This window comes from Aethalodelphis obliquidens, unplaced genomic scaffold (assembly GCF_003676395.1).
Source record: "Aethalodelphis obliquidens isolate GAN/ISIS:26980383/991018 unplaced genomic scaffold, ASM367639v1 scaffold6, whole genome shotgun sequence".
NCBI classification, from domain to species: Eukaryota; Metazoa; Chordata; class Mammalia; order Artiodactyla; family Delphinidae; genus Aethalodelphis; species Aethalodelphis obliquidens.
Window position 1 is genome coordinate 2,476,410 of NW_020837950.1, and position 19,308 is coordinate 2,495,717.

Genomic DNA, 19,308 nt, shown 5'->3' on the forward strand with positions numbered 1-19,308 from the left:
ATGATCTATAACTGCGAGTGGAGTCCCAAACAAATAGATCAAGTAGGAGACGGAAGTGACAGGCCCGTCATGTAAGCCCCCGGGAATACCTGTCTCCACCTTCTCCAGGCAGAACAACCGAAAGGCCAAGGATTTTGGCCCCTGGGTGCCTGCCGCGTCGCGTTGTGTGTGTGTGTGGGGGGGATTACGGGAGCGTGTAGGGAGAGGTGGGGCAGCCCTCCCTCATAATGGGGAAATCTCCTTGTCATCGTTGGCCGAGACCGGCGACAAGGAGTCCTCATCCTCTGAGCGCGCGTAGTGCGCCTGGCTGCCGACGCACTTGCAGCCCGTGTGGCTGTTCCTCTGTGTGCCCTTCCCTTCCTTCTTATGCTTCACCCTGCGGTTCTGAAACCAGATTTTCACCTGCTTCTCTGACAGGTTCAGGTACGTGGCGATCTCGATCCTCCGGAGTCGAGACAAGTACATATTGGAAGAGAATTCCCGCTCCAGCTCCAGGAGCTGCGTGCTAGTGAACGCCGTCCTCATCCTCTTGCCATTGGGTACCTGGCTGGCCTCCGAACCCCCTGCAGACGGGCCAAGAGAGGGCAGAGAGGTAATTCTCGGGGGTGGGTGTGGGGAGGCGCTCCCACCCCACGTGCCATCCCTTGGAAAGGATGCCTCGCAGGGACTCACCCGTGAAGCTCAACTAAATACCTGTATCCATCTCTCACTCTTTCTCATTTCAAGACACATCGTTACTTAACCGGGAAGGACAGGGACGCCCAAAGCAAGTGAAGGCCTTTGATGTTCGGGACGTAAAGTCAGAGGATTAAAGTGGGGGGCGGGGGAGGGGTTGCATTGTCCGGTCGTCTCCCTTCAAGCCTAGCGGAAAGGCAGGCAGGCTTAGCCCAAAGCAACGAAACCCAGCCAGCCTCGACGCCGGAATGCCACACTTAAATACAAATACACCCACCCCGGACCTCAGTCAGTTAACCTCCGATTTCTCAGCCCTCAAGTTCGAAGTCCTAAAGGCCCCGATGTTATGCAAGACTCGGGCACCAGATACCGGGAGTGAAGCTCACCAGGCTGCTTGGAGAGGCTGAGAAGGCTAACTCCCACCTTCGTGGAACTTCTGGGGACGACTCCACAGTTATACTAAAAGCCCCTCCTCCCTCCCTATCCCGCCCCCAGGCTCCCACTTCATCCACTGAAGGCGGAAAGTTTGCTCCCGGGAGCCGGCAAGGCACAGCGCGCAGGTGCCCAGAAACCCGGCCCTACCCATGGTGAGGCAGTGGAATCTCCGCGGGTCCGCCACGTTGTAGGTGGTGGCGGTGCAGACAGGTGCGTGGTGCTGCGGGTGCCCCAAGGCCGCCGCGGCCGCCGCCGCCGCAGCCGCCGCAGCCGCCGCCGCTGCAGCGCCGGGCTGCTGGGGCTGGTGGTGGTGATGGTGGTGCTGCGGAGGGTGGTGGTGATGGTGCGCGTGGCTCACACGCGGGCAAAATTGTGCGTCCCCAGGACCCGAAGAGAACTGACTCTTGAGCAGGGGCAACGCCCCGGTGGCTGCCGCCGCCCCGCCACCCCCGGCCCCGGCACTCCCGGTCCCTGCGCTCCCGCAGTTGGAGCTCGCGGGTCCCCGAGGGGAGTGCAGGTGCGAAGTGACGCAGAGCGGGCAAACGCAGAACGCACCGCTCTTGCGGGACGGGCAGCCCGTCCCGGACACGGACATCACCAACGGGGATGGCATGCCCAGCGGGATGAAGAAATCTGGCCCGGGGTGCGGCTCAGGAAGCGAGGGCGCGGGCCGTGAGGAGTCCTTGATGATGAGCGAGTCGACATAGAAGGAGCGCGACATGTCGCGAGGGGTGGGTGGCTGGAGGGCCCGGCCGGCCGTGGCGCCCCCTCCCCTCTCCTGTCCTGAGCTCTGCCCCGGGCGCGGCGCGAACGCAGGCGGTCAAGCCCTTGGGGACGCGGAGGTGTCGGCGTCTGGGCTGCGAACAAAGGGGTCCCTGGAGAGGGCTGGTCCTCACGTCCCCCGCCCGACGCCCAGGCTCCGGGATTTTATAGCCCCCACCCCGACACGTGATGCTGCGGAGTACCGCTCGGCTGAGGCTCCTCAGCAGCTCCCCACCCTCGGGATAGGCTGCCCGAGTCACAACAGAAGCGGCGAGGAGGGGCGGGTGCGCGGCGGGGAAGAATTCGGAGGAGGGGGATGGGGGAGACTTTGCAAAGTGTAGGTTTTGTTAATTTCGCGGGGAGGCCGGCCTCCTCCCCTTCTTTCTCCACGCTTTCCCGAGAAATCACAGAGCTGCATCCTCCATCCCACCCCTCTCCCTAGCCTGGGCCCCGGCCCAACTCTTCCTCGCTTCCGGTCACAGATCGCACCAGGTGGGGACTTTGAGGCCTTTCTAATAGGAATGCCTAGTGCTCCTTGCTCTTCTGTGCCAGCCGCGGATAAGTCACGGCATAGTGTGAAGCCTACGGTTTAGAACAGGATTGTGTGGCGGTGGACTGGCAGGGACCCAGTCCCGGAGCGCAGCTTGGGACACGGACGGACACACACACACACACACACACACACTCACACACTCACACAGAGTCCCCTAACTTTTGGAACTGGCCAAGGTCATTCAGGTGGTTGGCTGGTGAGGGATCCGGGGGGCATAGCAGAGAGGCCTCCCAGCTCAGAAGTGGAGCTTTTCATTCTGATGCTTGGGAAGTTCTAAAATGCCTTTGCACTTGGGGCCTTCTGGGGCCACTCAGATCAACGACCCTTCCTTGTGCCTCTTTCTAACCTGAAACCACCCCCCTTGGCAAAGAGAGACATTGAAGATACGCTCTTGTCTTTCTCCGAGTGGTCCCACTGCTGCATTTGCAGACCAATCCTACAAACTCCATCTCAAGGACTTTGGGGAGAGGACCAAATCCCGGCCCTTCTAGAGACTGGGCAGGGGTTGAGGGAAGCCTTCGTTCTGAGTCCTGCTATTTACTGCTTAGGCAGCTAACCAGGAAGTTCTCTCCCCTATGCACGCCTTTTAAAGCCCATAAAGGTTTTGAAGGGAATTGAGTCACTCAGTGAATCCTGCCTCAGGATGGGAGAAGTGGCTTGGTAAAGGAAACCTCTCTGAGTGGCAGTGGAAGACTGGTGCACCAGTGGCTGGTGAGAGAGGGTGGCTGCCCACCTAAGGGCTATTGATCTTTCTGGGGAAGCAAGGCTGCAGAAGTGACAGCTTTCTCTTCTTTTTCCTTGTGGAAAATCTGGCTGGAGCAGGGAGGGTGAGCAACAGCTACAAGTCCAATCCTTTCCCCCAAACAGCAAACTTCAGGCCTGAGATAACAACGGTGCTAAGAAACTTGGGGACGGGACTCCCTCCACCTGTGAGAACCAAGGGCCCAACTCCTAGGGGAGCATCAGCTTCTCAGCTGGTGACATGGCTGTCTCTCTGTCCTCTCTCCTTCCCCCTTTCCATCTCTGTGACCGTCTCTCTTGCCTGCTAGAGAAGTGTAATTGGGTTGTAGGGACGGCCCGCTCTGGGGAGCCCAGGATTTATGGATGGCAATTAAAGTTTTATGAATTGCAGCTGAGGCTGGTTATTGAGCTATTTGAATGTGATTAGAATTCAATTAGAAAGCGGTTAGTGGATGGTGGGTCTCCAGAGTGTAAACAGACAGCTATTCCAGAAATGTGCTAATCCAACATCTTGTGACAACAATTAAGGAGTCTCAGGGCTTAACTCAGGGCAGCTCAGCTGTAACTACTTTTGTACCACAAGGTTTGCTGCTGCAGCCATCGCAGGCGCTCAGCCTCAACCCAGCCTGCCTGGCCCAGCCTGCCCTCGCTCACAATGGGAGAATCCGGGCAGTTCCCGAATCATTCCAGCCTCAGAAAGAAAACTGGGAGCTCAACCATTGGGAGGTGCTTAATGGCAGGATGTTTGTATAGGCCTAAATTGTCCAAACAGGTGACGTGATTTCCCTGTTGACTTTGCAATTGTATATATACATTTCACTTAAAATTTTGTATAATATATATTTATATGTATTTATTCACTTTGATCTGCAGTGGTTCTAGTTCTGCTCTTGGGAAGAACTTCTATGCTAATGTACTGGGAGTTGTGCTTACGTGAGGATCATTTTATTTTAGAGAATCCTAATTATGATGCTTGAGCATCTAACTCGATTTAGGTCTGCCTACAGAAACCTCCGGTTGGTGTGCTGGTGAATTTTGAGAAAAGTGAGAGGCCCGTAGGGTTACTTGGGGCTGCGAGGGGAGTAGCGGCTTGGGGCCAGACTGAGGCTGAAAGCAGACCACGACCAAGAAATTTGTCTATTAGGATACTCGGTTAACTGCTTGAGCCCACCAAGAGCAAGTATTTTGGGGTCACGTTCCACATTGGAGTCTCTTTTCTCAGACTCTTCTCTTCAGTTCTCTTTGGATCTCTCAGTCTCTCTCCCCACCCCCTCCCCCTTTCCTCCACTCCAGCCCCGTCTTCAGAAGCTTCCCAACCCCGTGTGCCTTGCCATCGTTCCCCTGCCCAATGACCCTGTGGACAGCTTTGCGGCTGGCCCTGCCCAGACCTGCCCTCCCCCAGGACTGCAGCGCCTCCAACCCATTCGGAGCAGAAAGGGACCCTGGGCACACCATCGGCGTGCCCCCATGGTGCCCTCGCTAACACCCAATTTTATTTCTCAGTGATTCTGTCCGATAAAATTTCATCGTCCATTAAGTAATCCCTGAAATGAGAGCTCTTATGAGCCTATAATGAGCTCTAATTGCCACGACTCGGGGAGCCACGTGGAAGGATTTATTCGGTATTAAGCAGTTGGGTACAGAGTACAGGCTGTTACCTAAGCCATTACTTTCATAATTCAAGGAGAAAATTAGCTCTTTTAAAGGGGGGGGGAATCCTTTGATTTTTTTCCCCCTTTTGCTGGGGATGACAGAGATGGCTTTGCTTTGTCTTTTATGATGTCACAAATGCGAAGGTAACAGAAATTGTCCCCACCATCCCCCAGCCTTGCCCAGTCAGGACACCCCACCCTTACCCTCAACTGAGGGAAAAAAAATCAAAGCAGTTCAGAGGCACCACCTTCTTGCCTCTGGACTCTCCAGCTTGAGTCTGGATGAGCCGTCTCCTCGCAGCCCAACCCTGAGATTCGAATTCTTGGATATACCTTTCAGAAAGTCTCCCAGTACTTTCCCCCATCTGGGATCACACCGGATCTGAACCGCACATTTTCCTCTTCCTTCTCTCTCTTCCTGTTTCTTTTCACAGGCAAAAACAGGGAAATAAAGGGCGTGGACTAAACCTTACTTATTCCGCAACCCTAGCGTTCTGACCCATTGATGTGCTTACTGTTCTTCTCCGGCTAGAAGTCTTACTTTGCCCCTCCCTCTGCTCCCCCTAAAGCTTCGCCCCCTCCACCCCAAGTCCATTTTTTCCCTCTCAGTTGCAGCATTTGCCCACACGGTTCTCCCGCCCCAAACAGAGGAGGCCGCGAGCAGGGCGGGACAGCCGGGAGTTGGCGGGGCCGCCTTGGATTTATTTGCTCCTCTTACATTGATTTCATATTAGTTTCCAAAGCAATGAATGATCTCAAAGCTGGGTTTTGTTAGCCGAACACAAACAGGAGACAGGACTTACTTGCCCCCAGCTCCCTTTAATGAGGTCATTATCAAAGCGTGAACAAGTCTATGAATGTTTTATTGAAAGCGCATCGTTAACTTGTATCCATCCTTTTCTCTGAGTGGCATTGTGATATTGCTGTCTGTGGCACATCTTACCCGATATAGCCAGAGATTTCCCCATTCTCTGTAACCAGGCAACCCTTTCTGAATACCCAAAAATTGAAAAGAACTGCTTAGTCTTCAAGAAAGTCCTCAATAATAGTGGAAAAGAACAAAGATCCAGGAGACAACAAAATGCCACAGGGGTGACTTTTCATGAGCAATTATCTCTCATTAATCAGAAGAACAGCTGCAATATTAATTTTCTCTCTTTCTTCCTCTTTTTTCACAGTCCCCAACATTTGAATAATCATAAATTTTGATTTTATGAAGGAGTCACATTTTCAGAGGCTAGAGGAAAGCAGCTACCTAGGTGAGGACAAGGAGAAAATGCTCTCATTTGATTTTTGTTGTTGTTTGGGTAAAGCTGCCAACAAAGCAAAATGAAAAGAATATTTAAGTAAGAGAGAAAAATACCAGAGAAAATGGTCCTTCCCCTCCAGCCCCTCCCTTCCTCTAGATGGTGGCTGAGAATCAGGACTGTTTTCCCGCTCCCCCTTCTTTCCTCCCGCTGCTCAGACCCATTCCCCAGTTCTGGTCAGATCAGGGTGGAGGGAAATGTCCCGGCGTCTGGCGTGGGAGTTTCAGCCGGGGTTCTGCCTGTTTAACTTGCAAACGTGAAGCCAAGCGTTGTCGATATGACCAAAGAGACACTCTTTGGGCGTAACTTGCATTGTGGCCATCAAAAGCCCGCCAGCTTTGGATGAACCAAGACGTGCATTCAGCAGAAATGGGGTGCTCGCTCTCTTTTCAGGAGCCAGAGAGGCAATTGTTCACAGGATGTGTAGCCAGGGTGGAAAACGGGGGTCCCCAGATAAGGCTGTAACCTACAAACGGGCTTGGGGGAGTTAAAAGACTCTCATTAAAGCCGAGGCTGCAATTAGCAAATACACACTCTTAGGGAACCCAAGCTCCTCTTGAAAAAGCGCGAGTCGGGATGAAAGAGGGGCAGTTGGGAGTCAGCCCTCACAATTCTGCGCTGGCTGAGCGGTGAGGGACTCAGGTCCTGGCTTCCCCTTCAGCTGCCCCACTACTGTTACTTTTAATCCATGGTCGGGGGAGGCCGGTCCATGGAGAGGGCAGGCTTCGGGCCTTGGGCTCAGCCACTACCGAGAAATGATCTTGCTTCTCCCCAGTGTTTACTCAGAACCGACGGGCCTTTGAGAAACCTGAATTCGCCTTTGTGCTCACCACAGGCACAAGAGTTCAATTCGGCCCTCAGAGAGGAAGCGGGGGAAGGTTCTGGGAAAGAAGCGAGGAGCTTGGCTGAGAATCTCAGGAACAGCCTCTGAGCAGAGTTTTGATGGCACCCCGTCCCCACCACACAGCCTTTCTGCTCCCCCCTCCCCTGAATTAATATTCGCCCAGCCCCAATCCTTAAGCCTAACGAGGCATCCCTCCCCCACCCTTAAAGCTCCTCTCTGTCATCAGAATAAAATTTATTGAGCACCAACTCAGTGCCCAGCGTGCGCTAGGCGCTGCAGGGAGCAAGCCTGAAAAGGCCGAGACTGTATCCAATAGAATATTGTTTCACTTTACTAACAATGGTCTGAGGTGGGGAACAATTATCCGGATAATTGAAGCAAATGCTGCACCGCCCTCCTTCTCCCGTTCTCTCTCGGCGCTTACCATTTTTTAAAAAATCTACGTTTTTCAAAGTTGGTGGTTTTGAGTTAGAATCGGGTAGCTGGGAGTGTAAGGGGAGGGCTGAATTAGCACCAATTCTCCACTTCCCTTGGCCTAAGTTTGCTGAAAGCACTGGGCCTAAATAGCTGCTTAGTAATGGGATTCAAGACAGTTTTTTATATATAAAAAAATTGTTACAAAAAAGAGAGCGAACCTTTATAATTTTTAGCAATCTGGCCTTTCTGGTGTTCAACCTTGGTCATCTACAAAAATCTCCTGGAGAGTACGGATGCCCTAGAGATTTTGATTTAATGGTGTGTGGCCAGAACACAACTTAAAAACAAAAAGCATGGGTCACTTTCTGTGTGGTCCTGAAGGTGGTGAGAGTTGAGAAATAACAGATAAATTCTACCCTCATTTATCCAAGGTAATAACCCCTCTGAGCCTCATTCAACAATTGATAGTTGTTGAAAGTGTGTAATGAGCGCCTACTATATGTCAAGTTTGGTGCCAAGGAGTTCCCTTGCACAAGACCCGTCCCCCTGGGTGCTTCCTGTACATCAAAAGAATCGACAAATCAACTCAGATCTGGTGAATCCCAAAAAAGTCGTGTGAATATGAAAGTAAAGCCCTCAAGGCTCTGGGAGTGGATAAAGCCGAAGGCTGAAGTGACCTGCCGGACAACCGGGTAGCCTCGGCCTGGGACGGGGTTGGGGAGAGGGGATGGGGAATGTGTCGGGACACCGAAGGATGCGCACAAAAGCCGAGAAGAGTTTCTCTTGGCTAACTGCAAAAACTGAAGCGAGGCCAGGGAGACTGGTAGAAGAATCTCAGTTTCCGCATCTGCGAACTAGGAAAAATGCACACAGCTCTCGAATCTAGATAAATGAGGGTAGAAGAATTAAGCACTGCCTAGCACCTGGCCTGGTGCTTGGTAAGAGCTCGTGGCGTCTCTTGTCTTTGTTATTATCTGCGACCTGCAGCTCCATGGGTCCTGAGGCTTGGGAATGAGGTACCAGAGCCCCAGGTTTCCTAATGAGTAACCAGGGAGCCGGAGCCTCTGCCCAATCCCTTCTCCGCCCCCGGCAAAGGCTCCTCCGCAGCCTGGCGTCCGCACCCTAGAGCCACCCATCCGGGCGTTTCTCTGGCCCTCGGTTTCTGGGCGTACCGTCAACCTGGGCCTGGCTGGAGAGCCTCGCCACCTCCTGTTCCCCATCCACGTCAAAGGCCTGGAGCTCCATCCTGCTAGTCCCCACTTGGGACTGAGCTCCAAATTTCAAGGCTCCTTTGGCCCGGAGGAACCTTCCAGCTTTGCTGACTTGTTTTACAGGGGAGGCAACAGGAGGGTATGAGAATCCTCATAGCCATCATTTCCCGAGCTGTCATTGTGCGCCTTGCCCTTAACCAGGAGCCTTTGCCCACAAAACCTCATTTAATTTGCATAACTGCCCTACCAGATAAAGCACTATTTTTATGGTTGTTTCTCTGATGAGAATCCCGAGTCTTATGGAAGTTCAAAGGCTTATCCGAGGTCACAGAGCTAGAGATGACACAGCCAGGATTCAGATCCTGTCTGTAGAATGCGGAAGCCTGAAGTTTTAGGCACTAGGCGATACTGTCTCCTAATAATATCTAGCATTTATTGAGCACCTACTATGTTTTTTAGAAACAATTTTTACTGGAGTATAGTCAATTTACAATGTTGTGTTAGTTTCAGGTGTACAGCAAAGTGAATCAGTTATATATATATGTGTGTGTGTGTATATATATATCCACTCTTTTTTAGATTCTTTTTCCATATAAGTCATTACAGAGTATTGAGTAGAGTTCCCTGTGCTACACAGTAGGTCCTTATTAGTTATCAATTTTATATATAGTAGTGGAGCACCTACCATGTGCCCAGCTATGAGTTAAGCCTTTAATGCATCATTTATTTCTAGCAATGACCCTGTGAGGTAGGTACTTTTATTATTTCTCATTTGTCTATTGTCCACTCCTTGGTTAATGTGGTTTTCCTATATATCAAAGATAACAAAGGGCAGTCTAATGTGGCCCATATGACGGAAAAGGCAGACTGGAATTGGGATGAGATAGGGAATGTGACTGTTTTTATTCACTTGCTCCCAGAACATAGTAAGTGTTGAAAGACATTTGGGCAGGTGTAAAAAAATCTTATTCTTTTACTTCAAAAGCCTTCCTCATAATCAATATGTATGTCTGCAGGTTTATTTCAGTGCTGGTTGAGTACCTCCCCCAGTTGACTGCAAGCTGCACTGGGCAGAAACTGGGTCTGTTTCGTTTATTCGCCAGTGTATATAAAACATCCAGCTCAGAGGTGACATATATTAGGAGTGGAATAAGTATTTATTGAATGAGTAATCCCTCATTTTACAGATAGGAAAAATGAGGCTCAGAGAGGTTATGCAACTTGTTCAAGGCCACACAGCTTAGAAATGGCAGAGGGCGAATTCAAACTGAGGACTTTCTAATGCTGACCCTGTCCCCCTTTTCACCCTAGCCCACAGCTTCCTGAGCTATGTCCTGTAGGTCACAGGGACTGAGCACGGGAACAGGGCTGCTCTGCCAGGGGCTGTCCGAAATCCGTGCTCAGTCACTCCTCTCTCCAGGTCTGGGTGAAGCCGAGGGAGGCAGAAGTTGCAAGAGGCCCGCGAGGCCAATCCCTAGTTGGGGGTAAATAGGCTCTGAGATTTTGCCGCGCTCACCGCGTGCCTTGCCCCTTCCCGGCATTCTGGCTGCCACCGCGGGAGAACTGCAACCTACACCTGCCTGTGTCTGTCGCCCTCTCTGCATCTCGGTCTCCCCCTGTCCCTGCCTAGCATTTCTTACTGGAAAACGCAGCGGCTCTAAGAGAGCTCATTGAACCCACAGCCTGAAAACGGTTCCATCAGCAGCAGCCCCCAAACTCCAAGCACACCGGCGGCATTCACGCTCCGCTCAGCGGCCTCGCCGTGGCAGATGCGCAAGCGCGAGCGTGAGTGCAGGGCGGGGGAACTGAGTGCGATTCTGTATGTGCGCAAGAGCGTGTGAGACAGTGAGGGGGTGAGCGTGCGTGAGCGTGAGAATGAGTGCGTGCTGGAGGGTGTGTATGATGTAAATGTGTATATCAGCAAGTGTGTGAAGAGGTGAAGAGTGAATATGAGTAGCGTGTGTTTAAGTGTAAAAGTGAAGAGTAGGTGTTTAGAAGTTTGGGGGGTTGTAAGCATCAGTGTGCGTGTGACTATAGGAGTGTGTGGATATATGAATGTGAGAATTAGAGAGGCTGAGTGTGTGAGAGGACGTGTGAATGTGAGTGTGTGAGAAGCGTGGGGTCCCATGAGTGTGTGCGTTTGTGGAAGCTGGTGTGTGTGCGGGCCTGCCAGGGTGTCTGTGAAGAGTGTGACTGGGGAGTGTGCACGTTTGAGTACGAGTGTGGACGTGGAAGAGGGCGTGTGTGCGCGTGTATATATGTGTGTGTGTGTGAGAGAGAGAGAAGTTGGCATTTGAGAGCGCGTGCGTGCGTGGGGTGGGTGCGCGGGGCGTGGCTCCTCCCGCGGGCCGGGCCTCTTGGCTGCTGGCTCCTGCTTACGCAGTGGGCATCCACCGCAGGGCAAGCTCCTCTGTCTGCATGGAGCCTTGGAACCTGCGACCTCAGAGGGAGGGAGGGGGGGTGGGGGAGGAGGGAACCTCACGTTTAAAGGTGGACGTGCTAAGCGGGCGGGGCTCTGGAGCAATGGCTCCTGGAGTCCCCTTCTTTTCTGCCGCCGGTTTTTTTCACTCCCATCTGGATCGTCTTTCCATCCATTTTCTCAGTGAGCATTTATGGAGTGCCTACAGTATGCCAGGCTCTGCTTTAGGCCGCTGGGGAAACCAGGAGAACAAGATAGCTTAGGTCTCACTCATCGTGGAGTTTTCACAGGGCTTTCTGTTCATGGGTAACTACTTTGCCAAATGGTGATGATACAAACATAAATTTTGGCCTGTGCCCTCCAGCAGAAGGGCTTATAAGACAGACAATGATAGCAATGAGACAATACACTGTAGTAAGTGTGTGTGCATTCTGCTCCATCCCAGCCTCAACCCTTTCACTGCACTATTGAGCTTGGGCATAGGGTTAGGAGGTCCTGGGTGTGAATCTCCTCTCCTTTGACAATGAAAATAATAATGACTCTTCTCATAGGGTGGCTGTGGGTGTTAAATGAGTTGCTATGACAACCGTGGGAAAATGCCTGGTGCATGGTTAGCCCTCAATATATACAAACCATGATGATGGCGATGATGGTGTTCCCCAGGCCTGATGGAATGTGGGAGAAGGGGAGATGCTGTGTTTGTGGGCTACAAGTTTAAGAGATTATCCATGGATTTAAATTAAATTAAATGAATCTGTGTATGTTTATACTGCATTCCTCTCTAGAATCAGGCTGTGAGTATCAGATACTTGGTCTTCATTCTTCTCTAGTGACTTCTCCTGAACCAATGGTATCAATAGTGCTGTTGTCAAGAGGAAATGGAAAAGTATTGAGGGAAGACAGCAAGAATCTACAGGAGCCAAATGTTCTTTCAGGCAGCCTTAGAAGCATTTTGAGTCCACTCAGGTACCATTAAAGTGAAAGGGAATATTTTCACAGTGACACAAAATGCGTGCTGTAATTTAAACTTGTGAGCAAGGTTTCCGATGAAATATGACATAGGAAATCTGTTTCCTGATTAGCCATGTGCCTCCCTGGAACAAGATACTGTATAAACAATTGCAGGACATAATTTTTTTTTTAAAGAAGGCTGTCTTATTAAGATTCTTTTATTTTTTTTGATGTTCTAACTAGGATCACAAAATAATTTTATTTTAAACCAAAAAGATCATGTTCAAAGATTGAATTTCCTTACTTTTTTCAAGAGAAAATAAAACAAAGAAATCTTGAAAAATGTGAGAATTGTTTGCAACATCTAGGTTCTTGAATTTAGCAGCTGAAAAGGAATTTTGCCATTATCCTGCTGGCCCATCTCATATTATAGCCAGAGAAACTGACGTCCCGGGAGATGAATGGTCAGTCCCTTTAGCAGTCACCAATTAGTCACAATTTTATCCACAATTTTACATTTGCAGGAAGAATTCCTGCAACTAGGAGGGAAAAAGGGAGTTCCAGCTCCCTTCCATTTGGACACATCTCTGTCGCTGGCAGCTCTATCTTCTGGTGGGTCAGAACCAAACTTTTGGACTCTTCCTGACTCCTCTCTTTCCCTCTGTACATTTACTCCATTGGAAAGTCCTGATGGCTCTACATCCAGAACTTGGGCTTCCCTGGTGGCGCAGTGGTTGAGCGTCTGCCTGCCGATGCAGGGGACACGGGTTCGTGCCCCGGTCTGGGAAGATCCCACATGCCGCGGAGCGGCTGGGCCCGTGAGCCATGGCCGCTGAGCCTGCGCGTCCAGAGCCTGTGCTCCGCAACGGGAGAGGCCACAACTGTGAGAGGCACACGTACCGCAAAAAAAAAAAAAAAAAAAAATCTAGAACTTGATCACTCTCAACACTCCCACCACTGTCACACTGGTCCACATCACAGTCTAGTCTCCTGACTGGGCTTTTTTCTCCTATACTTGCCTCTATAGTCTGTTCTCAACCCAGCAGCTAGAAGATCCTCTAAGAAAAGAAGTCAGAGCACGTCAGAGCAAAAACCGAATATATTACAATGGCCAGAAAGGCCCTCCATGATCTGGCTGTGTCTGTCTCTCTGACCCCCTCTTCTCCTGTTGACCTACGCGCTTGCTCTACTTTCCTTGCTTGTCTGGCCCTCTCTTGCACTGGCCTTCCCCTCTGGTGAGAATTCTTCCCCACAAGCTCACTTCCTCACCTTCTGGTCTTCCCTCAAATGTCATTTTCTCACTATTTTAAAAATACTAAAGCCCCTACTGTGCCCTCTGTACGCCCAACCCCCGCACCATGCTCTGTTTTGTTCTCCCATAGCACTTATCACTTTCCGGCATACTCTATAATGTATAATGTGTACTGTGTTTGTGTGTTTATTGTCAGAATCTCCCTGCTAGACTGAAAGCTCCTGGAGGATATTTATGTCTGTTGGGGTCACTGAGAACAGTAGGTGCTCAATCAGTACTAAGTACAGGATTGAAAGAAGAATGCCAGTGTTCTGGGTAGATGCCTAACCACAACTCTATCTTACCTCTACATAGCATTTTGGAGTTTACAAAGAATATGTTGTAAATATGTCTTAAATATGTTGTGTCATTGGATCTCACGATTAATATAAGCTAGACAGGATTTTTTTTTTTCCCCAACAGTTATTTCCACAATGAGGTATTCACAGGTTAAAGGACTTGTCCAAATCAGATCCAGGACTAGGCTCTAAATCAGTGTCTTTTTAGAGTGTCTAAAAAGACACTCTAAATCAGAGTGTCTTTTTGGGTGGGAGACACTTGGCTCAATAGGTTACTGGTTCACTGTGGGTCCCTCTAAAATCTGGCCCCAGGATGAAGGTTGGGGTCCTCTGTCTACTGTCTGTCTTTAGTATTATGTATCTGCTCAAGCCCCAGCTAAGTGAGTGGTGCTTGGGGGAACATAACACAATGGCCACATCCTCTTGTGTTCATAATTTGCACCGGGTTGAAAACAAGAGATATTGTCTTGTTAGCTTGAGCTCATTTGGAGTCTGCCCCGATTCCCTGGACTTGGCTGGATGCCCTACCTTGTCTGACTTGCTCTGGGCAAACCAACATACTGTCTTAGTCAGTGTATTATAGTTCCTTCCTCATGTTTGGTTTCTCTGTCAGTCCATCAGATTTAGCTGATGAGCTCATTGACTGCAAACTGATTTAGCAAGACAATGTCCCTCATTCTCTGGGCATACACAGCACCACTGTCTTCCCAGATATTATGAAAAATTGACATCTTCTTTTGAGAGCATTGATACCTTGATACCTCAATAGCCATTCATCAATAACTGGTGTTAGAGCAACAATTAATTATATCAAACTCTAAAATCAGTAAAAGAAAAAGTAATGTGATTCAGAAAATAGATGTAAATATAAAATTACCAAATTCTGAACAAATTTTTAAAGATAGTACTTTTTCCTCAAAGATGTTCACATGTAGTGAATGACAGTTGCTTCTTTGTTATCCCTCAAATGGCATAAATTGTTACTTTTTTATGTGAATGGGGAAAATTAAAACATTTCGAGACAAGAAAAGGAAAAGAACAATTTAATTGTTTATTGAAATATTAATTCAATGTTTGGTTATTCACAGATTATTGCCAATCCATCTCCATTTAGAATTTAATACATGTCTCAGTTATACACTGTTTTTCAGTTCCAGGTGCTCTACGGCAACAGAGATGTTAATTATGAATGCGGAAGGCATAGTTCAGAAAGGAACAACGGCAGCCAAAGTTAACTGCATCGTTGCTGTTCTAAAAGAGGCTTTTTACCTGTGCTTTTTCTGAGATCAGGCAAGTTAATGGAGTTCCAAACAGCGTAACTAATAAAGATCACAATACCATTTATATTGGCCAGAGAATGACCCCTACCCAGACAGGACTCTTGGTGTATTTAGTTGTAAACACAAGCAAAGCATGTCAGAATAATGGCCAATTTTAAATATAAGGTCTAGGCCATATTGCTAGAGGAACTTCTGGAAGTAGTGTTACAGTTGCTATTAAAATTCAGTTCAGTTCAATTCACCATTATTTACTGAGTGCCTACTTGTGCTAGGTGCTAGGGTAACAAAGATGGCCAGAATCTAACCACAACCCTTGATGAATCCTAATGGAATGCAACAATCTATGAAACCATGGAGAAGAGAGCCATTCTTTCTTCTAGCTGGCATCAGGGATTCTGAGATTGGGCCTTGAACTGTTTGTAGGACATGCTCAGCTTCAAAACAACACAACATCACCACAACAGCAGTGAGAGAAGAGACTTTTAGGCCAAAGGTCTGCTAGTGAGCACAGGCCTAGAAGGTGGGTGTCTGTTATGTGGAGGTGGAATGGCTGCACGCAGCAGGGAGAAACAGCAAGGGCTGCTGAGCGCTAGAAAGCAAATGGTCTGAGTGGCAAGTAAAGTACTATGAGATGCCTCTATATTAGATGGACAGTCATTGACGGGGCTAAGCAGAAAATTGCAATGATTATATTGTAATCATTGTAAAGGAATGATTGGAAAAGAGAGAAACCAGAGGCAGTTAAAGTCTTAAAGTCCAGTCCTGAGATGAAGAGGGTCACATTAATCAGTGGTGGCAGGAAAGGAGAAGGGAGGATAAATTCAAGAGTCATTTGGAAGAGAGCACCAACAGTCCTTGGTTACTAATTAGATGGAATGTGGGTACAGGAAGAGAAATGAGTCAGTGGGGAATTTGGATTTCTAGCTCAGGTATCTGTGTTAATGATGATGGTATTAACAAACATAGTGGTTACAGATGGAAGATAAGCAGTTTTTCGTTATTTCAGGTGGGCTTGTGGTTGGAGTGGGTGGAAGAGGAAGAAGAAAAAGTATTTGGTTTTAAACATTTTGAGTTGTTAGTACTTTGGGAACAGTCAAGGAGAAATTTTTTATGTATAGTAGTAGTTGGAAAAATGGATCTGAACTTAAGAGAAATTGGGGCTGGAAGTAAAAATGGCATCAGTTAGACTTCCCTGGTGGCGCAGTGGTTAAGAATCCGCCTGCCAATGCAGGGGACATGGGTTCGAGCCCTGGTCCGGGAAGATCCCACGTGCCACGGAGCAACTAAACCTGTGCGCCACAACTACTGAGCCTGTGCTCTAGAGCCTGTGAGCCACAACTACTGAGCCCACGTGCCACAACTACTGAAGCCCCCGCGCCTAGAGCCCGTGCTCTGCAACAAGAGAAGCTACCGCAATGAGAAGCCCATGCACGCAACCAAGAGTAGCCCCCGTAACCCCCACTCGCCGCAACTAGAGAAAGCTTGCACGCAGCAACGAAGACCCAATGCAGCCAAAAATAAATAAATAAATAAATGGCATCAGTCTACAGTATTTAAACTGTATTCGAATAATAGTTGCAGCATTAAGATAAGATGAAATTACTGAGGGTTGAGGTGATGGTTAGGACGGTGGTCAGGAAAGGCCGCAAGGTCTGATGGGTATAGTGCCCACCAGAGTAATTGGCACATAGTATTTAACATGTTTGTTGAAAGCTGACTCCGTTCCAGAGTCTCGCTTCCCTGCTCTCAGGAACTGTATAATCCCTTGGTCAGTCTACCTAGTGGTAATCAAGTCCTTACCAGTTGACAATGGGACTGGAACACAGTAGATTTGGAAACCAAATCAAGGTTGGAAGGTGGCTTGGTGGGAATTTGGGATTAGAGTTCGAAATAGCCTCCTTTAGCCAACCAGGTGCCTTAGAAAGTTGGCCTGAGCACTCTTTCTTCATCCCAGCCCATCTAATAGAAACAGAGTGAAGTAGGGAAATCTTAATGTAGTATTCAGATACCCTGCCTTGTTTCCTTTCCAAAAGACTTCCTTTTCCATGTAGACCTTAGACGTTTTCTGATTGATACAACTTTGAAGGGCCTATTGCCAACTTAGCATGCCAAGGACTCATCAAGTAGGGCAGTCAGATGTTTCTGGCTTGGTCCCAAGCAACAGCATTGCTCAGATTCGCAGTGTGAGTCACAATCCTAAGGGACTGCTCCGGGTCACAAGGTGTTTGTGTTTCGTGAACGACTTCAAGTGCTTGCAAAATGGTCTGTCATATCCACCTCCAGAAAGAAGGTTGCTCACCTTTGAGACCCCAGGTAGATGGAAAAAGCAGGGAGAAATGGTAAATTGATGCATATACATTATCACCATTTATCATCAGCTATAACTTTTAATTTATTTTCCATCCATCACCTCGTTACCTGTCTAATTGCCCTCATCCTAGTACATTCTGGACCAACATCTCTGCTCTAAGCAGGCAGGCCTGTTTGTGGTCCACAGCACACAGAGCTCCATGTCTGGGGCTTCCTACTGACATCTTTGCCCACTTAAAGTGCTTCTACCCTGTTTTTCTACCTTTTTCTTCCTAATGGTGAAAACACAAATCTAAAATTCCTCAGTGTTCACATATATAGTAACTATAAGTTTTATCTCTACATAGTCTATCCTGGGGCATAATTTCTCAGGATCTGTTTATGCAGATGCTAATCTTTCAAGAGCAATATCTTATAGACTAACCCTCAGCATCATCTAGAGAGATGGTTGAGTTAAATGAACTATTCAACTAAGTCAATTTGAAGTTTCTTAGATGATGAGAATAATAATGATAGTAACTATCATTTATTGTGTCTGCTATGCCAGAATAAGCATTTTGCCATGTTATTACATTTGGCTGAGTGACGAGGATATCATCCTCATTTTACGGATGCGGAAACTGAAGTTCAGAGAGGTTAATTTGCCTGAGGTCACATGATTAGTAAAGAGCAGAACCTGGATTCAAACCCATGCCTTTGAGACTCTGCAGTTCAAAATCTTGCCAAAGCACCATATTTTTAGTGTTCATTTTTTAAAGGACAAAAATAGTTCCTGGTATTTTCTTTATCTCTTTACATTCCTCCTTGTACAGGGCTGTGTATTGAACATTGTAATGAAATGGGCTTTTTTAAGGTTGCAGGAACACATGGATACCCAATTTCCCTCAGCTGACTTGAGTGTTTTGGTAAGGATAGACAGGGAGGTAAAGGAAAGTAGGGTATGTCTCAGCAACTGCAAAGCCAGACCTCATGGAGAATTGGAAAAATCATTCCTTCTTATGCCCATTTCCTCAGAAGGGGAACTTAGAGATTTATGGATCCTTCCTCCCTTTGAGAACAAAGTTTGCTGATGTTCAGATCAAAGGCCCTTCATTAGAAACCAGTTCCTTCATTAACTCCACAAATATTTATTGAGCGCTTACTGTATGTCAAGCAGTCTTCATGGCACCAGGGCAAAGAAAACAGGTAAAGTTTTCTCCTAATGGGGCTTATGTTCTAACAGTTCCTTATATTAAGTTTTAGGGGTATGCTGATAAATCTCATGGGACTGGTCTCTTGTTAATGCTTATTCTCCAGGTTTGGAGTCGTCTTCATTTTCAAGATTATACTTGAATTAAGAAGTAGGTATAAGTCAATATTTTCCAAATATATTTATAGTGGACAGCAGTTAGTTATTTCTACAGCATTGGTAGTGTTGTTGTTTCAGCCTTGGAATTCCAGGGAAGCTGATACTATCTATGGCTCCAAAGAGGGAAATACGATCTAGGGTAAGCCAGTCAGTATATGTTATCCCTTGCGTAATGATTGGCTTGGTAAACAGCCTGTGACCTGAGAGGATCCAATAAAAGCAAGTCTCAGAACTTTTGGTGGTGGGGGGGCGGGGTGGTGGAGTTTAAGAACACTGATCCTCTCTCATGCTCTGGAGAGTGTGATGTGTATATATGAGGGCTGGATCTGCTGCAGTCATTTTGCAGAGAAGAGGAAGAATATAACACACAGATATAAACAGAATCCAGAAATGGAGCTTGAGGCCTGATCACATTGTACCTTGCCTGCCCCACCTCTAGACTTTATCAGTGAAGTCAACAAATGTCTACTTATTGAGACAGTTTGAATTCAGTTTTGAAGGAAGGAAGGAAGAAAGGAAGAGAAAAACACTTATCTTCTCCCTTTGTTTTTTTCTAGAAGCATTTCACAGGACTAGATTTTCTCAGAGTGAAACATTGGGAAATGCTGATCTTGACAGTTGATGGCTGTTAGCCAAAGTCCTAGACAGGATAAAATATGCATCCCTTTGATCAAGATCTCTCCAAGTTTTAAGAAGTATCTTTATACCCACTGTTATGTAGTCTAAGTGCAAAGAGATGTTCTTAAATGCTGATCTTTTTTTTTTTTTTAACATCTTTATTGGGGTATAATTGCTTTACAATGGTGCGTTAGT

At 47.9% G+C, this 19,308-nt stretch overlaps 1 protein-coding gene across 1 annotated transcript; it reads right to left on the bottom strand.

Moving 5' to 3' along the window:
• Positions 1-200: 200 nt before the first annotated feature.
• GSX2 (GS homeobox 2) lies at positions 201-2,144 on the bottom strand. Its single transcript, XM_027102953.1, has 2 exons — positions 1,258-2,144; positions 201-563 (listed from the first exon to the last, which is right to left on the bottom strand). The coding sequence occupies exons 1-2, from the start codon at positions 1,829-1,831 to the stop codon at positions 223-225; spliced, it is 915 nt and encodes a 304-aa protein (XP_026958754.1). The 5' UTR covers positions 1,832-2,144; the 3' UTR covers positions 201-222.
• Positions 2,145-19,308: the final 17,164 nt, after the last annotated feature.